Source organism: Macaca thibetana, chromosome Y (genome assembly GCF_024542745.1).
Source record: "Macaca thibetana thibetana isolate TM-01 chromosome Y, ASM2454274v1, whole genome shotgun sequence".
NCBI classification, from domain to species: Eukaryota; Metazoa; Chordata; class Mammalia; order Primates; family Cercopithecidae; genus Macaca; species Macaca thibetana.
Genome location: NC_065599.1, coordinates 10,791,722 through 10,815,896, shown reverse-complemented (window position 1 = coordinate 10,815,896; position 24,175 = coordinate 10,791,722). Strand labels below are relative to the sequence as shown.

The window sequence follows — 24,175 nt, the reverse complement described above, 5'->3', positions numbered from 1 at the left end:
GATGACTTGGTCCAAGGTTACAAAACTAATAAGTATCTAAACTTTGCCCTCTGATTTAGACCATTATCACCAGTGCTGTTGCCACTAAGTGCTGTCAAATTTATGTCTGTGCAATGGGGATTACACTGTTCTATTGCTATTATGAACGTAGAAGACAAATGAGTAGAAATCATTTTGTAGAAGATGTATAGAAATAAAAGCAAACATTCTTTCAACGTGTAATTTAAGTGGGTATTAACTACTTGAAAGACTCCTGCAACATCTGTTGTTGCTTTGCCCTCGTTGATCACTTTTGTTGAAGAAGCTGTGTGTTTGAGGACTTTGCCACAGGTACACAATCATTGAGTTGTGTACCGGCTTGGACTCAGCTTCCTCTGAGTTACAATCAGAAATACTAATCAGATAAATAGCTTTTTTTTCCTTTTTCTTTTTTTTTAAGGATAATCCAGTGAGGTAGTGGGAGTGGAGAAGGAAAAAAAGAAATCTTAACTGCTTGTGATATGTGAATAGCTTTTCATATGTCATCCATGTTTGCTTTTCTCTATGCACTAGTAGCCATAATGCCTGATTTGTTTCATATTAGGTTATATTTGTGTTAAAGATATATGAATTCTCTTCATATTTGTGTGTTCATTTAGAATAATATTTACCGAGCATCATGTGCTGTGCAAGTTGTGTGATCTTGGTTCAGTCATTTGATCTCAGTGGGCTTTAACTGGCTCTCCCTTCTACCTTCATTGCTTAACTGCACCCAGCACTAGAAAAATGCTTTTATATATATATTCCCAAGGAACTACCTTGGGATTTGGGGTTAGTGGGAACAGGAGGAGGAGAGATGGAGGTGGAATATCCTGGCAAAATTAGGGCAGGCCCTACGCTAACCACCCCCACCCTTCACCACCTAGCCCAGCTGCACTTTTATTCATTTTATCTATCCATAGTAACCTCTCAACCTAATGTCTTTCCTCTCTTTAGTCCTCTTAATTTCTACCCTGATTCTTTTGTCTTAGATTCAAATAATGACTTTCTAATTAGCAAAGTTATAGTGGATATTGATGGGATATTGCACCAGGACAAAGTGGGAAGATTATAAAGGCCGAAAGAGAAAGAAGGAAGGGTAAAAAAGAAATATGTAGGTATAATGAATAAAAGAAAAGTAATGTGTTGAGAAAGGAGATGGTGAAAAAAGGAAGAGAAATGAATGAAACATGTAGCGAATAAATGGTATATTTGTTTTCTGAATTTGTTGCCTAACATATAAAAATCTCTTAAGATTTTATTTCAGTGAGATGGGAAATTTTTTATGTTGATGTTTTAAAAGTATTTCATGAATGGTTTTCTTCTGTAATTGCCCCAAAGGTTTTTTATTTTTCTTTTATTTCTTGTTAGTTGATTAGGGTTGAGTAAAGTAAGTTTTCATGTTAAAAATTTCTGTTTGTTAAATGAATCAAAAATAGATTCATTCTCTATTGTCTCAATGTTTGAGGAACACCAAGGACATAGTCTGTTTTCCCAGTAGAAATAAAGTAACAACTGTATTTAGTCATGTATACTTACCTGAGATTTGTCATTTCAATTTTTATTTTTTAAGGAGCTGATGCTACACACATGGATGGTGATCAGATTGTTGTGGAAGTACAAGAAGCAGTTTTTGTTTCTAATATTGTGGATTCAGACATAACTGTGCATAACTTTGTTCCTGATGACCCAGACTCAGTTGTAATCCAAGATGTTATTGAAGATGTTGTCATAGAGGAGGATGTTCAGTGCTCAGATATCTTAGAAGAGGCAGATGTATCTGAAAATGTCATCATTCCTGAGCAAGTGCTGGACTCAGATGTAACTGAAGAAGTTTCTTTACCACACTGCACAGTCCCAGATGATGTTTTAGCTTCTGACATTACTTCAGCCTCAATGTCTATGCCAGAACATGTTTTAACGAGTGAATCCATGCATGTGTGTGACATTGGACATGTTGAACATGTGGTCCATGATAGTGTAGTGGAAGCAGAAATCATTACTGATCCTCTGACCAGTGACGTAGTTTCAGAAGAAGTGTTGGTAGCAGACTGTGCCCCTGAAGCAATCATAGATGCCAGCGGGATCTCAGTGGACCAGCAAGATAATGACAAAGCCAACTGTGAGGACTACCTAATGATTTCGTGTAAGTCATGTGGTACAGTGATTTTAAGCAATGTTTTTGAAACGTATTTTATAACATAAATAATGGTGAAATTTTATTGACTTTAACTTCTGTAAAATTAAAGTACAAATCATAAATCTACATGCATTGTTGCTTAGTTTGCATCCTAGAAGATAAATCATAATTAAGTGACATGGTACAGAATAGAGTTATTTCTATATTAGCGTAGAATAGAAAGATGAGAAAAATAAGGAATGAAAATAACAGAATTGAGCCTTATGAAATCATACAAAGTATGATTGGTCTGTTACCTTCAGATTTATCCCTGAGACTTGTAGTCAGTTTTTTTAAGTCTTTTTATTATGTAGTTTCACTTTCTCCCTTTTTTCTACCGTAGTGTCCCTTTTCTCTTTAAAGTCATGATTTTGTTGTTGGTGTTTAATTCATTAGTGGCTTTGGAGTTAAATCTGGTGAATGCCCTGAAATACAGTGGTTGCACCAAGGCCATCAACAACTAATTTATTTAGGTTTCAAATTGATTTCAAATTTTACATCATACTAGTTTTATGTTCTGCTCACTGATCCTCATGGGATGCTGGCTTTCTTGATTGTGTTTATAACTTTGTCAACCAGAACATGGTTGGACATACTTTTGCTTATGCAGCAGCTGCTATAGTCGTTCTGTTGCTAGAATCTCTGACTATGTTTCTCTAATATTTTTAACTTCAATATCTAGGTATATTTTCTACATTAATATGGTTACGACTTATAGAATCATTGTGTCATTTATCTGCTGATTTAAATAGTTATCCTAATTGATCAGTTCATTACTATGGTCTTTGAAAAGAAGTTTTATAGTGTAGATTTAGTTTAGAGCATTCCCATTAATATTAAATACCACCTACACTCCTTGTCCTGTGTCTTTGAGCATAGCACAGCAAAAGATTTGTGCAGGCATTTGCATGGGCACAGGGAGAGTAGGCATTTACCTCTTATATGATCAAGTATACCATTATGGCCTAGTTTTCTAATAATGATAATTTTCTACCTCCCTCTGAACCTGCTTAATGATTTTAAAGAGCCTCATTCAACTGATTTAATAAACATTTATTCTGTGTGTAAAAACTTATTCTATGAAGTGTTTAAATATTTAAGATTAATAATTTACAGTTTTGACCTTCATAACCTTTATAACCTGGTGTGCCAGGAAAAGGGGGAGTAAGGGGTGTTTAGCTCTTTGAAAATGTCATAATAAATATTTTTATATGCCAAATTTATCTAGCTATTTCAATTTTTTTTTTTTTTTTTTTTTTTTGCTAGCTCTTACTTCCTCCAGAAAAAATATCTCCGAGCTGCATTTTAAATTAAAACTCTATAGGGCTTAGGGTTGACAGGTTTTTCATAAAGTGTATAGAGGAAGTGTGGTCTGATTTTATATTAATATAGTGAATACTGAGATGCTGTCATTGACAGTAAGCTTTAATGTTTTCCATAATATGAGAGATGGTAATATCTTTTAAATTCTTTAATATAGTTATTTAATACATAGATTGAAGGTTGTAAAACAGTCTTTAAGTACACTTTACATTTAAAAATATGTTATTAGATTTAAGAGCTTATTAATTTTTATGTCTTTAGTGGCAGGTTTTTTCTCCTCTGAAAATCTCATTTAAAATGATCAGAGTCCTCTATGTTAGCACAGTAGTATATCTGCACAAAAGTGCTCACTGTTACACCTAAATGCTATGGAGATCAACATAACCTCTTTATATAGTCTTTACAGTATAGATGTTACCATTGACTTTTAAGTTGATTACATCATCCTCAAATACAGGTCCCCCTCAAACCTGTGCATATTTGGTATAAAATATTTGTGGAGTGAACACTTACGTGAACTTGATAGCTAAACGTTTGTGCATATCATGTCTCATCCAAAGAGCATCTAGTTTAGTTGTTTTGGCAATCCACGTAGTGTTTCTAATAAATTATGACTTTGGTCATAGTGAACATTCAGTAAAAATGTTCAGTGAATAAATGAATAAATGAAACCCAATCCTCATATCTAAATCTGAAAGCCTATGGATCAATACAGTTTGATGATTTGTTTAATGATTCTAGTGGCTACTAGAGCAGAGTAGGACTGGTAAAATAGTTGTTTATTGTACTTATTTTATATTTTTTGTATATTTATACACATTACATATATTAATTTTGCTTTTCCTTCTGTAACTCATTATTAGATATATATCTAAAAATACATATATTTTGGATATATATTACATATATAATTAGTAAGTGTATATACATATATTTTAAGCTATCTATTAATTTTGTTTTGTTTTGTAAAACCATTTGGCAAAATGATACCAAATGCAAGATTTTAAAAGTGTGTATCTACAAGGGATGATTTCTGAAAAGTGAATAAAGATATTTTAGGGAGATAGGTTGTTTTAAGTTTTGATACATTGCCGAAACAGGTGTGTTTTCATAAGACTAAAACTAATGATTTTTATGTAGAAACTCTAAAATACATTTAGAAAATCTTAAAGCACATGTGCAGTGTTTCAAAAGGAGATAAGCTAATCAAAGGAGATAGAAATCAAACTTGGAATTTAGGAAAGAAGCTGAACGGAGAAATAACGTTATCCGTAAAAGAGACTATAAAAGCGGCAATAAAATAAATGTGGATTAGTGTTAATATGACTGGAGACCTTCTGATTGGGCTTTAGAAAATTGCCAAAATGAAATGGTGAAAAAACAGACATAAAAATGATTATGGACAAGATTAGCAGACATGAGAAACAGAAGGCAAAACTTACATACAGAAAAGAAGAAAACAATTAATATGACAGAAAGTTATGGAAGAAAGCTTTCCTGAAATTAGGAATGATTTGAGTACAGCAATGAAAATGGCAGAGTAAAGAACACTGAAAAACTTCTCTTTTATGAAAATAATGAGAACAATGGTTTAAAAAAATTATCAGAGTAACATTTTTCAGCTCTCTGAAAACTAAATGATTGTAGCAATAGAGTGAGTACTGGATATTGGCAAGACTGTGCCCTTTTAATTTGCTGTGTTTACATCCACTTCTCCCAAGCTGTATGTTGGCCTTAAAAACTGGCATCTGACATATAAAAAAAAGGAGCAGTCAGGGAAGATATAGCAGCTCATGCCTATAATCCTAGTGCTTCGAGAGGCTTGGCCAGGAGGATCATTTGGGGCCAGGAGTTTGAGACCATCCTAGTCAACATAGTGAGACCCTCTCTCTACAGAAAAACTAAAAAATTACCCGAGCATGGTGGAGGATCCTTTTAACTCAGGAGATCAGGATTGCAGTGAGTTATGATTAAGCCACTGCACTTCAACCTAGGTTACAGAGCAACACCCTGAGTCAAAAAAAATTTTCTTTTAAACAGCAGTTTGGCAGCTACTGGAGGAGGAAGAAAGGCCCATTTTCAGAGAACTGATATTATTTGACTTGGTGGTGGTGACCTGTAAGACCCACCCATTATTTTTTTTGAGACAGAGTCTTGCCCTTTTACCCAGGCTGGACCCCAGTGCTGTGATCTCAGCTCATCTTAGCCTCCAACTCCTGGGTTCAAGCAATTCTTGTGCCTCAGCCTCCTGAGTAGCTGGGACTACATGTGCTGTGCCACCACACCCCGGCTAATTTTTTTTTTTTTTTTTGGTAGAAATGGGGTTTCTCCATGTTGATTTGTCTGGTCTCTAACTTCCAGCCTGAAGTGATCCACCCACCTTGGCCTCCCAAAGTGCTGGAATTACAGATGTAAGCCACTGCACCCAATACTACACTTAGACTATTTTAATTGACTTAGACTCTGAACTTCTGTAGTATGAGCCTTCTCCTTTGGGTTGTTGCTTGAAAATTTTAGAGACAACTGTTGAACATCACTGGTTTTTGAGGCAGTTGATACAGTTAGGGCAAGCAGTAGATATACTAAAGCTTAAAAGGAATGAAAAGTCCAGTAGTGGAATGAAAAGTCCAGAGGGCTTTGAAAAGCTGGGACGTATTCCTGATTATCTTGAATGTGATAATGCCAGGTCTGTGGCCCTGGTAAGGAAAAGCTTGGCAAGGCCTTAGACTCACACTTTGGGTAATCTTCAAGGGCTGCCCAAATAAAACCCAGTATAGAACTATAAACAGCCTGCATGAATGTTTCAACATGTGTGTAAGAGCCAAAAACTGCTGGTTCTACACATCTGTCAAGTCATAAGCTGAATATGTATTTTATATAACTAGATATAATTAGACTTTTAAATTGCTACATGTGAAAAAATACACTTTAAAGGATTAGTTTAGAAAAATCACAGTACTGTTGTTTGCTAAGCAACAGTAACCAGTCATAACAACACACATTAGGGAAACAAAGAATCTGATTTTCACAGTTGCCAAATAGTATTATTTTAAATGTTCAGTTTTCAACAGCAACAAAAAATGAGACAGGCACAAAACCAAAAAAAGCACAGCCTATGCGCAAGAAAAAGTACAGCCCACAGAAATTCATTCCAAGGAAGTACAGACACAGTACTTACTAGAGTAGCTTATGAATCAGTTTTATTACATTGTTCAAAGGGCTAATTAGGAAGTCATGTGTAAAGAAATAAAGGAAAGTAGGATAATGATGTCTCGTTAAATGGAGAATATCAATAATCAGAATTTAAAAAGTAAATAGAGTCTCTGGGGTTGAAATGAAGATTTCACCAGAGGAACTCAAAAGTAGGTTTAAACAGGCAGAAGAAAGAATCAGAACACTTAAAGGAACTTCAATTAAGATCATCTAGTCTGAGGAGAAATAAAAAATAATGAAGAAAAATGAATATGGCCATATATAATCTATGGGATGCCATGAAGTAAGCGTACCAACCTATACTGTACCACAAGTGGGAGGGAAGAAAGAAATTGGCTTAAAGAATAGTTTAATAATAGCTGAAAACTTCACAAACTTGATGAAAAACTGTAATCTTCACTTATAAGAAGTTGCGTGAATTACAAGGGATCCATTTCTAGACACAAGACATTTATGTTGTCAAAAGACATTTTTTTAAAGCAGTAAGGTAGAACTCACTTCTCACATACAAGTCCTCCTTCCCTCGCTCCCTCCCTCATTCCCTCCTTCCTTTCCTTCCATTTCATCTATCCTTTTTTTTTTTCTTCTTTTTTGAGATGGAGTCTTTCTCTGTTGCCTGGGCTGTAATGCAGTGGTACGACTTCGGCTCACTGCAACCTCCGCCTCCCTAGTTCAAGCAGTTCTCCTGCCTCAGCTGCCTGAGTAGCTGGGACTACTGGCGTGTGCCACAATGCCTGGCTAATTTTTTATATTTTTAGTAGAGAGGGGGTTTCACTGTGTTAGCCAGGATGGTCTTGATCTCCTGACCTCGAGATCTGCTGCCTTGGCCTCCCAAAATGCTGGGATTACAGACATGAGCCACCGCGCCCAGCTCAAGCTATCCTCTCTGAAAAAGAATAATAGCGATTTTCTCATTACAAAACATGGAGGATAGAAGGCAGTGGCATGATATCAGTCAAGAACTTGAAATTCAACAAAACTATACTTTAAAAATGAAGGTGAAATTAAAATATTTACAGATAATCAGAACAGCAGCAGTAATCCAGATTGTGTAATATTGCCATAAGAAGAGATGTATAGATCAGTGGAACAGAATGCAGAGTACAAAATAAAACCACATGTCTATAGGGCCCATTGATTTTTCTTTCCTTTTTTTTTTTTTTTTTTTAAGATGGAGTCTGGCTCTGTCACCCAGCTGGTTTTTCACATAGGTGCCAAGACAGTTCAGTATAACAACAAATAGTTTTTTTCGGCAGATGGTAGTGGAGTAGCTAGATGTTTGCATGCAGAAGATTGAAATTGTGTCCCTACTTCAAAGTGTATACAAAAATGACTCAAAACAGATCATTGATAGCTCTGTAAGATCATAGAGAGCTATATGATTATCTCTATGATCATAGACAGCTATCTATGATCGTAGAGAGCTGTCGCCTGTCTAAATAAGACAGCTAAAACTATAAAAGGAATCCCTGAATGAGATACCACCCTATATCTGCTATGGATGGGTATTAAAGGAAAGGAAAACAAGTATTTGGAATAAGCATAAATTGCTGATGTTTTGCAGCCACTGTGACAAAGTTTGGCAGTTCCTGGAAAAGTTAAATTTACGTAGGACTACCGTATGACCTAGCAGCTCCTTTCCGGATATACCCAAGAGAACTGAAAACATATGCCCAGAAAACAGGTTACATATTATACAAATGTTCATAGCATCATTAGTCATAGTAGCCAAAGAGCAGCAATAACTTTAATATCTATCAGTTGATGAATTGATAAAATATGGTGTATCTAATGAAATATTATTTGATCATAAAAAGTAATGAAGCACTGATGAATGCCATAGCGTGGATGAACTTCAAAAACATTGTGTTAAAATGCAAGAAGTGTGTGCAGTATCTAGAATAGGTATATATGTAAAGTCAAAAAGTATATTGTTGCCTAGTGTTCATGGATAGTGTTGTGTGAAATAGGGAGTAGTAGCTAAATGGTACAGCGATTTCTTGTGAGGGTGATAGAAATTATCTGCAATTAGTGATGATGCTTGCACAGCTCTGTGAATTTTCACAGCTCTCTGAAAACCCACTGGATTGTATGCTTTACCTACTATGCCACAGTAACTCATATGTGAATTTCCTCTTAGTGCCAAAAAAGAAAAATTGTAATCTTTTAAGGCAGTTCATTTTCTTCTAAGAAATTGAGAGACTAATAAAACTTTTTTTTTGAGGCAGAGTCTTGCTCTGTCACCCAGGCTGGAGTACAGTGTCACAATCTCAGCTCACGGCAACCTCTGCCTCCTGGGTTTGAGCAATTATCCCGTCTGAGCCTCGCAAGTAGCTGGGATTACAGGCGCCTGCCACCATGCCTGGCTAATTTTTGTATTTTCAGTAGAAATGGGGTTTCACCTGGTTGCTCAGGTCTTGAACTCCTGACCTCAGGTGATCTGCCTGCCTCAGCCTCCTAAAATGCTGGGATGACAAGCGTGAGCCACTGTACCCAGCGAAAACTAATAATAATCATCATTATATTAGTGAACTTAAGGATCAAGAATTATATAGTCATCCACCTCAAAATACTCAATGCTATACACAGTGCAACAAAGCCTAAAGTTTCTGAGGAAAGTATAGCATAAGAATTTTATACACAGCTTATTCAAGTCAAAATCACAGTTAGACATTTTAAAATATCCAGGATTTCAGAAATTTTAGCACCCATGTGTGATAGAGTTGCTACTTGGTACCGTAAACCAAAAGATGAATTAGTAGAAAAAGACTCAAGAGTGGAGAACTGATAAAATAATGAGTAGTGATTTTTGAATTAATGTAAAATTGGAGTAAACGTGCAAATTAAGGTTATGTAACATGGTAAATGTCTACAAAATATTAACTAAAATATTTGCCATGTCACGATGTGCAAATATGTTCATGTTTTCACCTTTTACAGCAGGTAACAGTAGATAATATCTTTACAGTATGGTTCCTACCTATTATTTTTATCGTATTTTTTTTTTTTTTGAGAGGGAGTCTCGCTCTGTTGCCCAGGCTGGAGTGCAGTGGTGCCATCTCAGCTGCTGCAAACTCTGCCTCCTGGGTTCACGCCATTCTCCTGCCTCAGCCTCCCGAGTAGCTGGGACTACAGGCGCCCGCCACCACACCTAGCTGTTTTGTATTTTTAATAGCAACGGGGTTTCACCATGTTAGCCAGGATGGTCTTGATCTCCTGACCTCGTGATCTGCCCACCTCAGCCTCCCAAAGTGCTGGGATTACAGGCTTGAGGCACCTCTCCCAGCCCATATTTTTCTTAGAAGAGTATTTTAAAATCTTCTGTTTTGAATTAATAGACATGTAATTGATCTTCTTTCATATATATAACAAATTGAATGTTAGATAGTTACTAAGGCTAGACAGTATTGTCAAGTCTTGGAATACATTAGTGCACAAAATAGAGATTCCTTTCCCTCATCGTGATGGACTTCTAGTATGACTGTATATACGTAAAATTATTTAAATGTGTATTATAATGTGTCTTGGGAAAGTAAAAGAGCTTAATCAAAAGGATTGTGAGTTTCAGAGATTGTCAGGGATGCCTTGCTGGAAGGATGACATTTTGTCATAGACCTCAGTTTGAGTTGTATCATAGACTTCAAAAAGGAAATGCATGTATTGATCTTAGTTCAGTAGAGAGGACAGTGACAATTTGCATCAAATGCGGCAACTTAGGCAAGTCAGATGAGGACTCAGAGTTGGTCATGTATTTCTTCGGTGAACAGATTCAGTGAAATCATGGACAAAAGCTTGATGGAAGTATAAGTTTAGAGAAAGAATGTGCAATGAGAATCACTGGAGATACGAAACAGTTGCTTGCAGGAGAAGTGAGATCAAGAGAAGATGGAATTTTTGTTTGTTTTAGTGTTGTTTCAAAGAAAAAGCTTATTTCCTGGTGGGAATATTCCTTTAGAGGGTGATAGATAAATTGGTGGTATAGGGGATAACTGAAAAAAAAAAAAGCAAAAAAACAGAAAAGAGAAGGTATAATTTAGTGCTTATGTGGGGGCATTGGTTTTAAGTAGAAAGGAATACTGCTTGTCTGTGGCAATGTGAAGGAAATACAAAGTTGAGTTGTTGGCAGTAGGACAGATGGTGCAGGCAGTGGATCATCCTTTCTGCTTTGGGTTCTTGGTAAGGTGGGAAGTAAGATAACAGGCAGGTAGTATTGGAATTTTAAGAAAAATATGGCAAATAGCATCTACTCAAGGTTCATATTTATATATTTAAAGATGACACTATCTACATCATGCTGTTTTTTTTTTCTGTCTAGACTTAGCTGCATAGATGTAGATGCTGACATAAAATTATATCAGCTAGGTTTGCGGTTTTGCCAGTCAAGTATTATCAAATCAAACAGGGGCATAGGAGTTGAAAAAATATGCAAGAGAACAGTTAGAATGACCAGCCATGGAATTAAGCTGTTTTACTTGTTGTTCAAATTGCTATAAAATTTTTGTTTAAAAGTAACATTTCAATTTTAATTTTAAACTTGTATTTGTCCTTCTTTCTGTTCTTTTAGTTGTATATATGCATTGAGAAATATCTGAATAATATTTTTGTAAATTCTATTGGTATTTCAGATGGTGGTGTTTTTGAGCACTCTAATTTTTTTTTAAAATACTTTCTTAAATATTAAAGTGGATCATCTCAAGAAAAAGCTGTCTTTTAGAGCAAAGTTGAAGAAGTATAAGGGAATAAATAATAAAATAGTATTTCTTAAATTTGGGGCCCATGAGATATTGGGGGCAATAATACTGTGAAGATCAAAGCAGTTTGGGCAGATTTTGGTTGCTAGACTGTGCAATTTGTATTTTACTTGGTAGGAAAAGGAGTACTAGAGACTAGGGCAGGAGGGTAAAGTGACTGGATCTTTCTTTTAAGAAGACAGATTGATACCATTGTCAAGGTGTCTGGTTGGAAACCTTAGGAGAGAGAAATCAGGTAAACTGTTGTGTTTCTGAGGTTAGTTGTAAATGAAGTTTTAACAACCTGGTTTTGAAAGATGAGACAATTTAAATGAATGGAGAGGCACAAGCCATGTGCTTGCATTTTAAGACTGCAAAGCAAAAAACTAGCACCATTTTTATGATATTAATTTAGACAAAATGCAGTCCAGTGGAAATCCAGTAACCAATTTTTTTCCTCAGCAGAACTATAATTCATTTTCTGAGGAAGCAAAGAAAAGTGAGATAACGTGACCAGCTAAAAATTAAGCTATGAGTTATAAAGACAGATATCCTTCTCATTTCCTCACCTCTCCCTTTTGTAGCTCATTGGCTTGTGTTATTACATCAGGTTTTACTAGGATACTTGGAACCTTTAACTCCCTAGCTTCTTTCATGCCCTTCTACTTACCTCTCCAGCTTTTTCTACTTGGGTTACTGTGTGAATTCTTTCTTGCCACTGCCTTAAATTGTAATCTCACTGGGACTGTGTCTTTAGCTCATGATTTTCTTTACACTGCAGATGCTCACTGCATGATCTCAAGTGTTTTTTAGTTAACATTTTGCTGATGGCTTCCAAATTGGTGTTGATCTTCAACTTTCAGAGTTGAATATTCTGTAGGTGGCTTCACATGTCATTCATTCCGTCTTCTCGGTTTATTCTTAAATATGACTCAACTCCAGCCTTTATCCCCATTTGTACTACCTTTGTCCTCATTCAAGGCCTCATTATCTGTCACCTAAATGTACTTGAAGCTGTAGTTCTCTGCGTCATTTCTTGATCTCTTCAAATATGCTTTTTTATAAGGTCAGCAGGATGCTTTAGCAAAAATACTGATCTGACTTAGTGACTGCTCTTTTTAAAAGCAGAAATTATCAGATCTCTGATAAGAATCCCCAAGAGTAGGATACTTTGGAGTCTATTTGTGTATACAAGTTCATTCCATACCTGCAGATTCTGATTTTAATCAGATCGAGAAACTTGCAGTCTACCAGAATTAAGTTTGAGCCTCTCTGCCTGGTGCATAAAGTCCTCCAGTAAACCTGGTTTTGGTTTACCAGTTGGTCACATTTCCCACTATGGCCTGATCTGCAGCAGTATTGAAGAACGTACTCTCTTACTGTCCTGTCCCCCTACCTGCTGTATTCTTTGCATAGAATAAGTGCTGTTCTCTTTCAGTCTACATGAGATACCTTCACTTTTTTGGGGGGCAGCTGTTATTGCACTTTGCAACATTTGCCAAAACATTTCTGACTCCCCAGCCTGTTTTATACGAATACTATCTTGTGGACACCTTGAAAATTTATAAAATATTATTTCATTGTATGGGAAAACAAATCAGTTTTAATAAAAATAATGTACACCAGTGTTAACATTAAAGATTGCACTAGAGAGTTCAAAATTAGTATAATTTTATGTTTAAAGAAATTTTAGGTCAAGTGCAGTGGCCCAAGCCTGTAATCCCAGCAATTTGGGAGGCCAAGGCAACTGGATCACTTGAGGTCAGGAAGTTCAAGACCAGCCTGGCCAATATGGCAAAACCACATCTGTACTAAAAATACAAAAATTGACAACACGTGTTGGCACATGCCTGTAATCCTAGCTACTTAGGAGGCTAAGGCAAGAGAGTCACTTGAACTTGGGAGTTGCTGTGAGCTGAGATAGCACCAATGCACTCCATCCTGGGTAATTGAGTGAGACTCCTATCTCAAGAAAAAAAAGAAAATTTAATTTTTTCTTCTAAGTAATCAAGGAATCAGCTAGTGTCTTTCTAAGTGACATTTTGTTTTGAAGACAAATGTATATTAAAACGTGATTTGAAAACATGTTACTGTGTCCAAATTAGACAAAACTTTTTTCCTCATTGTTTTGGGTTTTTACATCTTGTGTTTAAATAGTTAAGTTTTAGTAGCTTTTAGTAGCCCAGTGTTTCAAGTTCTCATATCCTGGGTTAAGTAGTTAGATTTTATAATATCCATGTTTGTAACAAGGAGATGCTATTTGAAAGTACTCTGTAATTCCTAGTAAGAAACCAAATTATATTGTCATTGTATTTTTGTTTCTTTAACATTGGCTTTAGAGAATTTTGATTAGACAAATATAGTTTTGGATCTTTTGAAGAACAAGATGGGGAATTTGAAAAGTATGCAAAGATTTCAAAATCTAAATTCTGTGTTATAAGCCACTGTTAAAAGTTAAGACTAAGAATTTAAAACCTAAAGTAGTCAAAACTATCACCATTGCCTTTTCTAGTAATACTCATTGTAGTTGAATTGTGAGTGCATTTATCTGCTCTGCACTAATGGAAACCATCTTTTGTTATATTGTTTTTTATTTTTAGAAAAAATTATTATTGCCTCTAACAGCTTAAACTTACAGCATTTTTCAAACACCGGAGGTTGATGATTGTTTCTTGTGAATTACATGGATCAAGATTTGAATTCTGGTTTTGCCAGTTACTAGATGTGTGACCTTAGATAAATCATTCAAGTTTGCTTTACTGTAAAATGTCGACAGTATTATAGCACTTCCTCATGGAGTTATTATGAGTATTAAGTAATGCTTTCAGTAATCACTTAATAAAAAGTAACTACATTATTATGATCATATTTTAAAATAATCATCTGTTCATCTGTCTGCTTTTTCACTGAATTATAAATTTCTTGGGTCCATTACCTTTTTTTTTTTTTTTTTTTTCCCCAGAGATAGTCTTTCTCTGTTGCCCAGGCTTGCGTGCAGTGGTGAGATCTTAGCTCACTGCAGCCTCTGGCCTGGGTTCAAATGATTCTTGTGCCTCAGCCTCAGCCTCAGCCTCCTGGGTCCAAATGATTCTTGTGCCTCAGCTTCCCGAGAAGCTGGGATTACAGGCATGTGCCTTTATGCCCAGCTTTTGTATTTTCAGTAGAAAACATGTTTTGCCATGTTGACCAGGCTGGCCTGAAGCAATCCACTCACGTCCACCTCCCAAAGCCCTGGGATTGCAGGTGTGAATCACCATGCCTGGCCTTGGGTCAATTTCTTTTAAAGTTTACACCTCTAATAACTTGCCCAGAGTCTGATTTATAGTTGTGAATCATTGTTTAATTGAATTAAACATAAATATCTAGCCAAAAGGATAATGAAGTATATTCAGCAGAGGAATACAAAAAGAAAACTAAAATGGGAAAGGGGAAATGAAAAAGCTTCTTGGGGTCCTGCTCCTCTGTGGTTGGTCTCTTGCTGTGTCATACAGGCCAGGTGGGCCCAGAACAGAGAGAACATTACTCAGTGTTTCTGTAATGGACTGAATATTGAAAAATCTGACTTTTGTGATAAATTAAATTGTTCTGTTGGGCTATTGTTCGTGCCACACTTTCTGTTGTGCTAAAGATAGTAGTCAGTGCCCACAGTGGTGTGTAATGTAAGGTTACATTATATGGGGGTCATATTTTTGGTATTTACTGCAATCCAGAGTGTATTTTTTTAGATATTATGTTTTACTTTTGTTAAAATTTTGAAGTCCCAAGCATAACAGCACACTTGATTCCCTTACTGTGTAACACTTAAAAGTTTGTTGTAGATACCCTGAGCCCACTGTTGGAAATCATATATTCACTTTATTGGTAAGTAAGGATTCTTTTTTTTTTTTTTAATACATAAACATGAAACAGGCTGCCTTAAGTCATTTAAGAAGATACTGAAGCCCTACATCTTACTTATTTGCCAGCAGTAGACCCAGACTCATTACTTCCATGAACTCATGTATATGTTTTGTGTGTGTGTGTGTGTGTGTATTTTTAAATGCATATGTGTGTAGTATTAGGTTTAAACAGATTAATATTAGAATTTACAACTATTTTTATGTTTATTTATTTTTTGAGAGTTTCACTCTGTCATCCAGACTGGAGTACAGTGGTGCAATCTTGACTCACTGCAACCTTTGCCTTCCAAGTTCAAGCGATTCTCCTGCCTCAGCTTCCTGAGTAGCTGGGATTACAGGCGCCTGCCACCATGCCCAACTCATTTTTTTTGTATTTTTAGTAGAGACAGGGGTTTCACTATGTTGACCAGGCTGGTCTCAAACTCCAGACCTCAGGTGATCTGCCTGCCTCTGACTCCCAAGTGCTGGGATTACAGACATGTGCCACCACGGCCAGCCAGAATTTATGTTTCTGGCAACCATATTTTGATTTTTAAAAAGTTTATGATTCTCATAGAAACAGATAAGACAATTGTATTCAGAAGTACTGAATGTTAGGTAATGCTCATAAAATATATTAGGACTAGTGTGTACTGAATTTACTAGTAGGGCATTATTTCTCAGATCTTCAAGAACATTGGTAAACTGGGTTCTGTGGCTCAAGCTTGTAATCCCAGCATTTTGTGAGGCTGAGGTGGGAGAATTGCTTGAGCCTAAGAATTGGAAATAAGCCAGAGAAAAATAGTGAGACCTTGTCTGTACAAAAAAATAAAAAAATTAGCTGAGCATGGTGGCATACGCCTGTTGTTGCAGCTACTGAAGTAGGCTGAGGTGGAAGGATTGCTTGAATTCTGGAGTCAAAGGTGCAGTGAACTGTAATTGTGCCACTGTACTCTAGCCTGAGTGACAGAACAAGAAAAGACCCCATCTCAAAAAATAAAGCAGAATACTTGTAATATTGTATGCTTTTACTTTATGACAAGCAAAGATGATGTATGTCCTTTTATTAGTTTTCTTAAGTTTTAAAGCATCTGCTGTTATTGTTGATGATATGTTTTCTGCCTTTTCAGTGGATGATGCTGGCAAAATAGAACATGATGGTTCCACTGGAGTGACCATCGATGCAGAATCAGAAATGGATCCTTGTAAAGTGGATGGCACTTGTCCTGAAGTCATCAAGGTATACATTTTTAAAGCTGACCCTGGAGAAGATGACTTAGGTAAGAGGAAGCCGTCAGCATTTTATACATCATCATCCAAATGTTTCAACCAAATGGTGTCAAAAAAATAAACAGGTTCCTTTTTTTCATTGATATTTAGCATTTAGTTTAGATTATTTAGGTTGGAAAATTTGAACTCTTTTCCAAAGACAACTTTCAAGACATATTTTTGATTTAGTAATATAAAAATATATGAAAACGTAAGCAAAATATGTGAAAATGAACTCTCTAATAATTTTTGGAGCTTTCATCTTCTCTGATAGGTGGAACTGTAGACATTGTGGAGAGCGAGCCTGAAAATGATCATGGAGTTGAACTACTTGATCAGAACAGCAGTATTCGTGTTCCCAGGGAAAAGATGGTTTATATGACTGTCAATGACTCTCAACAAGAAGATGAAGATTTAAGTATGTGGTTTTTTTTAAAAAAAATTTTACTTTAAGTTCTGGGATACATGTGCTGAATGTGCAGGTTTGTTACATAGGTATGCATGTGCCATGGTGGTTTGCTGCACCTATCAACCCATCATCTAGGTTTTTAAGCCCACCGTCCATTAGGTATTTGTCTTAATGCTCTCCCTTCCCTTGCACCCCACCCCACAACAGGCCCCAGTGTGTGATGTTCCCCTCCCTGTGTCCATGTGTCCTCATTGTTCAACTCCCACTTATGAGTGAAAACATGTGGTGTTTGGTTTTCTACTCTTGTGTTAATTTGCTGAGGATGGTGGTTTCCAGCTTCATCCATGTCCCTGCAAAGGACATGATCTCATTATTTTTTATGACTGCATAGTATTCCGTGATGTATATGTGCCAGTATGTGGCTTTTTTTGTGGGAGAGGGTTTTATCTTTCTATAAGCTGTGTTTTTTGTTTTTTGTTTTTTTGAGACAGAGTCTTACTTTATCGCCAGGCTGGAATGCAGTGGTGAAATCTCAGCTCACTGCAACTTCCACCTCCCAGGTTCCCGCCTCAGCCTCTCAAGTAGCTGAGACTACAGGCATGCACCACCACACTCAGCTAATTTTTGTATTTTTAGTAGAGATGAGGGTTTCACCATGTTGGCCAGGATGGTCTGGATCTCTCGACCTCATGATCCGCCCACCTTGGTCTCCCAAAGTGCTGGGATTACAGGCGTGAGCCACTGTGCCCTGCCCAAGTTGGGTTTTGTTTTTGTTTTTTTTTTAATGCAACCAATATTTGAAAAAAATAAGCAACACTGTTGTAGAGATTACTATATTGCCATATTCCAAGGAAACATATCAGTGACTATGTATGTTTTCATTGTTGCTTTATAAACTTAATTATGGTGAAAGCCAAGAAACGAATGATTAATTCAACCAGTTTATTTTTTCCTACTAATGTATTTTTTCTGTGTGATCTCTGTAAACCTAGTCACAAAAATTTTTTTATTTATTTTGTGCTTAGATGTTGCTGAAATTGCTGATGAAGTTTATATGGAAGTGATCGTAGGAGAGGAGGATGCTGCTGTTGCAGCAGCAGCAGCTGCTGTTCATGAGCAGCAAATTGATGAGGATGAAATGAAAACCTTCGTGCCAATTGCATGGGCAGCAGCTTATGGTAACTTACATAGTAGCTAGAAGGATTGAGTGGTTTTTGAACATTAATTCGCCGTTGAAAGTGATTTCTGTGGTCTTAGGGTTTCATGACTTAAGCAAAAGTAGAGGAAGATTACATAGTCTCCCTGTTGCCTTTAATTTTAACATGAACTTTCATGCCTTTATTACGTAAGTGTGGGAGCTTTTAGTCTAACATTTTAAATCTTGGTTTATAGGTAACTCATAACTTTACAATTTTGGGAGGTAATAAGGGAGTCCAGTAGAGCAACATGCTGCTAGATATGGAAGCTAGGCACTGCCCATGGTCTTGCCATAAATATGCCCATAAAACACATTATCTGCAGTTGGGGGCCAGGGGTAGTGGCTCACGCCTGTAATCCCAGCACTTTGGTAGTCTGAGGTAGGTGGATGACCTGAGGTCAGGAGTTCAAGATCAACCTGGCCAATATGGTGAAACCTCCTCTCTACTAAAAATACAAAAAAATGAGATGGGTATGATGGTGTGTTCCTGTAATCCCAGCTATTCAAGATGCTGAGGCAGGATAATCGCTTGAACCTGAGAGGAGGAGGTTGGAGTGAGCCAAGATTATACCTCTGCACTCTAGCCTGGGTGACAGAGCAAGACTCTGTCTCAAAGATACATTAAAAAAAAAAAAGAATAAAAATAAAAAATAAGGACTTTCTGTCATTCGTGAATGTCAGGACTTCTTGTTGTTAATAAAGAATTCCTGATTCTTTAGAATTTATAATGTTGTGTAATTTTGTGTTTTAATGCACATCGTTAGGTAATAATTCTGATGGAATTGAAAACCGGAATGGCACTGCAAGTGCTCTCTTGCACGTAGATGAGTCTACTGGCCTTGGCAGACTGGCTAAACAAAAACCAAAGAAAAAGAGAAGACCTGATTCCAGGCAGTACCAAACAGGTGAGTTCCACAGGAGTATTATGATGGAGTTTTAGCTGCTAGGCCCCGTGTATTTTTGTGTATTGAATTTGAAAGAAAACATTTCAAAATTCAGTGATATTCATGAATGATTTTCTTGGATAAAAAGAAACAGTTGTGCCTCAAACATTCAGGAAAAAGAATTAAAATCCTCTGGTGATTTAGTGAAAAGGAAAATAAATTTCTAAAATGTTACCTAACTTTAAGTGAACAAAATTACATGGATCTATGTATACCACCATAAAGCAGGTATTATTTACAGAGAAGTGGAAGAAGTACTTAGGTTATTTACAGGACAGATTACTATCCTGTGTTGTTTTGAATGCTTCTTTGCATATTAAAATTTATTTATAGGTGCAGTTAAGCTTTACTGTTAGCATATATTTGGCTTGGAGTCAGTCACCAAAGAAGAAATGCTGGCCTTGATTTCTATGGGTTATTTGCTATACATTTCTAAATTCATGTTATTTTATCACTGCTTGATTGATTTATTTTTTTAAGCTGGAGGGGGTGAGATTGATTCATACTGAACCAAACCACTTCTCTTGATTAGGACATTACTATAACTCTTAACATTGAGAAGCAGTAAAAGGAATGTTAATAAAAGTATTTGCCCGGTAATGTTCAGAACACAAGCTTTAAATTCATGAGGAAACCAGAAGTTTGATTAAGCACTCATACTGCTTTCTTTTCCTTTCTTAGCAATAATTATTGGCCCTGATGGTCATCCTTTGACTGTCTATCCTTGCATGATTTGTGGGAAGAAGTTTAAGTCGAGAGGTTTTTTGAAAAGACACATGAAAAACCATCCCGAACACCTTGCCAAGAAGAAGTACCACTGTACTGACTGTGATTACACTACCAACAAGAAGATAAGTTTACATAACCACCTGGAGAGCCACAAGCTGACCAGCAAGGCAGAGAAGGCCATTCAATGTGATGAGTGTGGGAAGCATTTTTCTCATGCGGGGGCTTTGTTTACTCACAAAATGGTGCACAAGGAAAAAGGGGCCAACAAAATGCACAAGTGTAAATTCTGTGAATATGAGACAGCTGAACAGGGGTTATTGAATCGCCACCTCTTGGCAGTCCACAGCAAGAACTTTCCTCATATTTGTGTGGAGTGTGGTAAAGGTTTCCGACACCCATCGGAACTCAAAAAGCACATGCGAATCCATACAGGGGAGAAGCCATACCAATGCCAGTACTGCGAATATAGGTCTGCAGACTCTTCCAACTTGAAAACACATATAAAAACAAAGCATAGTAAAGAGATGCCATTCAAGTGTGATATTTGTCTTCTGACTTTCTCAGATACCAAAGAAGTGCAGCAGCATACTCTTGTCCACCAAGAAAACAAAACACACCAGTGTTTGCATTGTGACCACAAGAGTTCAAACTCAAGTGATTTGAAACGACACGTAATTTCAGTTCATACAAAAGACTATCCTCATAAGTGTGAGATGTGCGAGAAAGGCTTTCACAGGCCTTCAGAACTCAAGAAGCATGTGGCTGTCCACAAAGGTAAAAAAATGCACCAATGTAGACATTGTGACTTTAAGATTGCAGACCCATTTGTTCTAAGTCGCCATATTCTCTCAGTTCACACAAAGGATCTTCCATTTAGGTGTAAGAGATGTAGAAAGGGATTTAGGCAACAAAATGAGCTTAAAAAGCATATGAAGACACACAGTGGCAGGAAAGTATATCAGTGTGAGTACTGTGAGTATAGCACTACGGATGCCTCAGGCTTTAAACGGCACGTCATTTCCATTCATACAAAAGACTATCCTCATCGGTGTGAGTACTGCAAGAAAGGCTTCCGAAGACCTTCAGAGAAGAACCAGCACATAATGCGACATCATAAAGAAGTTGGCCTGCCCTAACATTGTGTCTACAAGCTTGTAAAGATGTTGGCCTTGAAGCAGAAAATTCGTTTTTTAAAGCCAGTCTTGTTCACATCCATTACTATACATTGAATTATGCTGTGTAAAAATAGAATTATCGCTTCTAGTCCACTTTTCTTTACATTTTATTCAATAGGGTTTCCTGAATCCTATTCAGTTTCTTTAATAGATGAGAAAAATAGCAACAAGCAAGTTGCTTATAATTTGTGATTCTATACTGAATTTTCAGTCTTAAAAGCTTTACTATTTATTTACATATTTATTCATGTTGATGGTACTCTTCTAAGACAAAATCAGATTGATAACTACAAAAGTAACATTTTTGACCCATTTCTTCCTACACAAAACGTTTCACATTGGAGACATCTGCTAACATAAATGGGAGATTTTACTGTCAAGTCCAGTTAGCAAAACATAATAATTTTTTTGTCTTGCTTAATATTACATGATGATGAAATTTTACATTTGAGCTTCTAGCATTGATTAATATAGGATATTGACTACATTTATGTTTAAATTTCATTTTATCAGCAGACAAAATGTACTTCCTTTAATTTTCATTAATAGTGTTTACATCTTTTGTCAGCACAGCAAACTTTTAAAAAGTATTATTGAAAAGTTTTACTTATTTTTGTCTTTTGTTTTCTCTTTGTACTGCTTTGTCTTGCATTGTATTCCAACACCCGAGACTTACTGCATACTGACTTTTAGTCTTTTAGAGGTAAATTGTGGACTCAGGATTTTTTGAAACTTGGTGTGTAACTCTAAATCTTGTATATGCATCTTTGTTGCTTATTACATATTTACACACACAAGCACAAATTTTAAACTTATGAAAATTTACAGTAACCTGGAAGATCCAGGGATGCATGAGAGCATTTCATAACTTACTATTCAGAGTTGCTAAATTTGAGGTGAAGAATTGAAAAGAAGGACATTAGGAAGAGTGAAAATCTTCTAATACTCTTTGATAGATAAAAATGGAAGGTAAGATGTTTCTAGATAGAATGTTTTCTTACAATTTCAGCTTCATATCATAAATTTTTCCTGGAAAGCTATTTCAGACATAGGTTTCTTAGTTTTTGAGAATCCTGTGAAGGAACTCTTGTCTCACTGCAAAGTAAAGAGGACTAAGGGAAAGTGGTGGTACCATGTAACAGAATGAGAGCTAATTCCAAATTAGCAACTTTATCCTGCTTTTTATTTTACACTGAGTAAAGTTTTAAAAAGACAACAGTTAAGTTGATTTTGATTAGAAGATAAACATACGTAATGAAAATCCGTGGCCTTATTTGGAACATATATCACTTTCCAAATTTTATTGTTTGAGAGTTAATAAGTTATTAAGCAGTTAATAACATGTATGGATATAATATAAAATGAATTCATAAAATTAAAAAGAATTTGGTTAATAAGAATTTTGGAGAATGGAAAATACATTTTTAGGTTCCTTAATTTGGCTGTTGGTACCTATGTATTTGGAATATTTTCGGGGATTAGAATTTTTTTTTAAACCACATTACAGCTACCTTCTGGCTTTAGTATGGTGGTGCTTCATTCAACTTACGCTGTCAGGTTCTTATTTTCTCCTTCTGGGCCACCAATTCAAAAGTTACAGGATTAGGAAATATAAATATTTGGTGATTGACAGCCTCTGACATGTTAGATTAATTTGATCTAGTTCTGAAGTGGTTTAGTCATACATGAATTTAAACCTAGTACCAACCAAAACCATATAATGGATTTTGAAAATCTGTTAGGACTTCTTAGCCCTCATACATGTTTCTACCTGATTGTTACTGTCCTTCATTATCTTGTTCTTGATAACTTCAGTTTGTATTTGAGAATCCTTTAAATCTCCTTCCAATTTGTTTTCTCCCTGAAGTAATATAAAAGGAAGTATTTAAGTGAAAGTTTAAGAGTTTTAAAGCACTCCTTAAAATTAATAGTTAGCTATTTATATTTTAAAAATAAACAGAAAGGTAAAGAACAACACTTTACATACTTCATGTTTTTCATATAGTCTGGAGTTATACACAGTTGTTTTGTTTTTAACCACAGTATTGAAACCTTTAAAAGGTAATTAAGCATTTGGTCAAGTAAATATGATAGAACGTTTGTATAAAGACAGAAACGAAATTGTGCTTAATGTTATATACTGTTATTATTTGCAGGCTGGTTTTAATTCTTAATTTGATTAGCAAAGCTAAAAAAGTGGATGTTGAAGTTGAAAGTTTTAAAGAGGTACAAAATCTTACAAGGACATAAATTATTGTTTGGTTGAAAAATAGTGTATTAAATATCGTATGTCCCTTCCACTGTACAAATTGTAAAATACTTAAAATACTATGGAGAATTCATGTAGGAAGTGTGATACTGTTGTAAATGTGTACTTGAGAATAATATGCAAAAATAAAAATAATATTTTGCTGTTAATAAATGTTTACTTGTATATAGTACCAATACTAAGTTAACTCTTTTTCTTTAAAACATGCAGTTTTAAGTCTTAATAAACATAAAACATAGTGGACTATTTTTATTTCCCCACTTAGTTCATTCTGTACATAAGTGGAACACAAAATGCTTTTTATGTAAATATTGGTAACCTTATGAATTTACAAGTAGTATTTCAGAGTACTTGTGCTAATTGAAGAGTCCTTTGCTCAATGTGTTTTTGAAAATCAATTTTTTGTTTTAATGAAAGATTGTTTGGTTAGCATCTCCACTTGCTGAAATAAATTTTCCTTGCATAGAGCTTTTTTTTTCTTTTTTTTCTTTTGGTTTTTTGTTTTTGTTTTTGTTTTAACAACAAAGCCTCACTCATTTGCCCAGGCTCAAGTGCAGTGGTTTGTGATCTCAACTCACTGCAACCTTGAACTCTCGGGCTCAAGCAGTCCTCCCCCCTCAGCCTACATAGTAGCTGGGACTATAGGCATCTACTGTCGTGCCTGGCTAATTTTTTATTTTTTATAGAGATGGGGTTGGGTCTCATTATGTTGCCCACGGTGGTCTCAAACCCCTGGGCTCAAGGAGTCCTCCCGCCTCAGCCTCCCAAAATGGTGCAGTTATAGGCATAGGCCAGTGCACTAGGCCTTAAGTGGTTTTTGAGGGCAGTAAGTCCATAGCAG

At 36.0% G+C, this 24,175-nt stretch overlaps 1 protein-coding gene across 2 annotated transcripts in view; it reads left to right on the top strand.

The window, feature by feature from the left end:
- Positions 1 to 23,502, top strand: part of ZFY (zinc finger protein Y-linked) — a 48,035-nt gene extending 24,533 nt beyond the window's left edge. For both annotated transcript variants that reach the window (XM_050777727.1, XM_050777728.1), the window contains exons 3-8: positions 1,592 to 2,164; positions 16,472 to 16,621; positions 16,885 to 17,028; positions 18,045 to 18,197; positions 18,982 to 19,122; positions 19,843 to 23,502. In XM_050777727.1, coding sequence (XP_050633684.1) covers positions 1,592 to 2,164; positions 16,472 to 16,621; positions 16,885 to 17,028; positions 18,045 to 18,197; positions 18,982 to 19,122; positions 19,843 to 21,026 — 2,345 coding nt within the window. In that variant the 3' untranslated portion in view covers positions 21,027 to 23,502. The remainder of the gene's footprint in view (positions 1 to 1,591; positions 2,165 to 16,471; positions 16,622 to 16,884; positions 17,029 to 18,044; positions 18,198 to 18,981; positions 19,123 to 19,842) is intronic.
- The last annotated feature ends 673 nt before the right edge of the window (positions 23,503 to 24,175 follow it).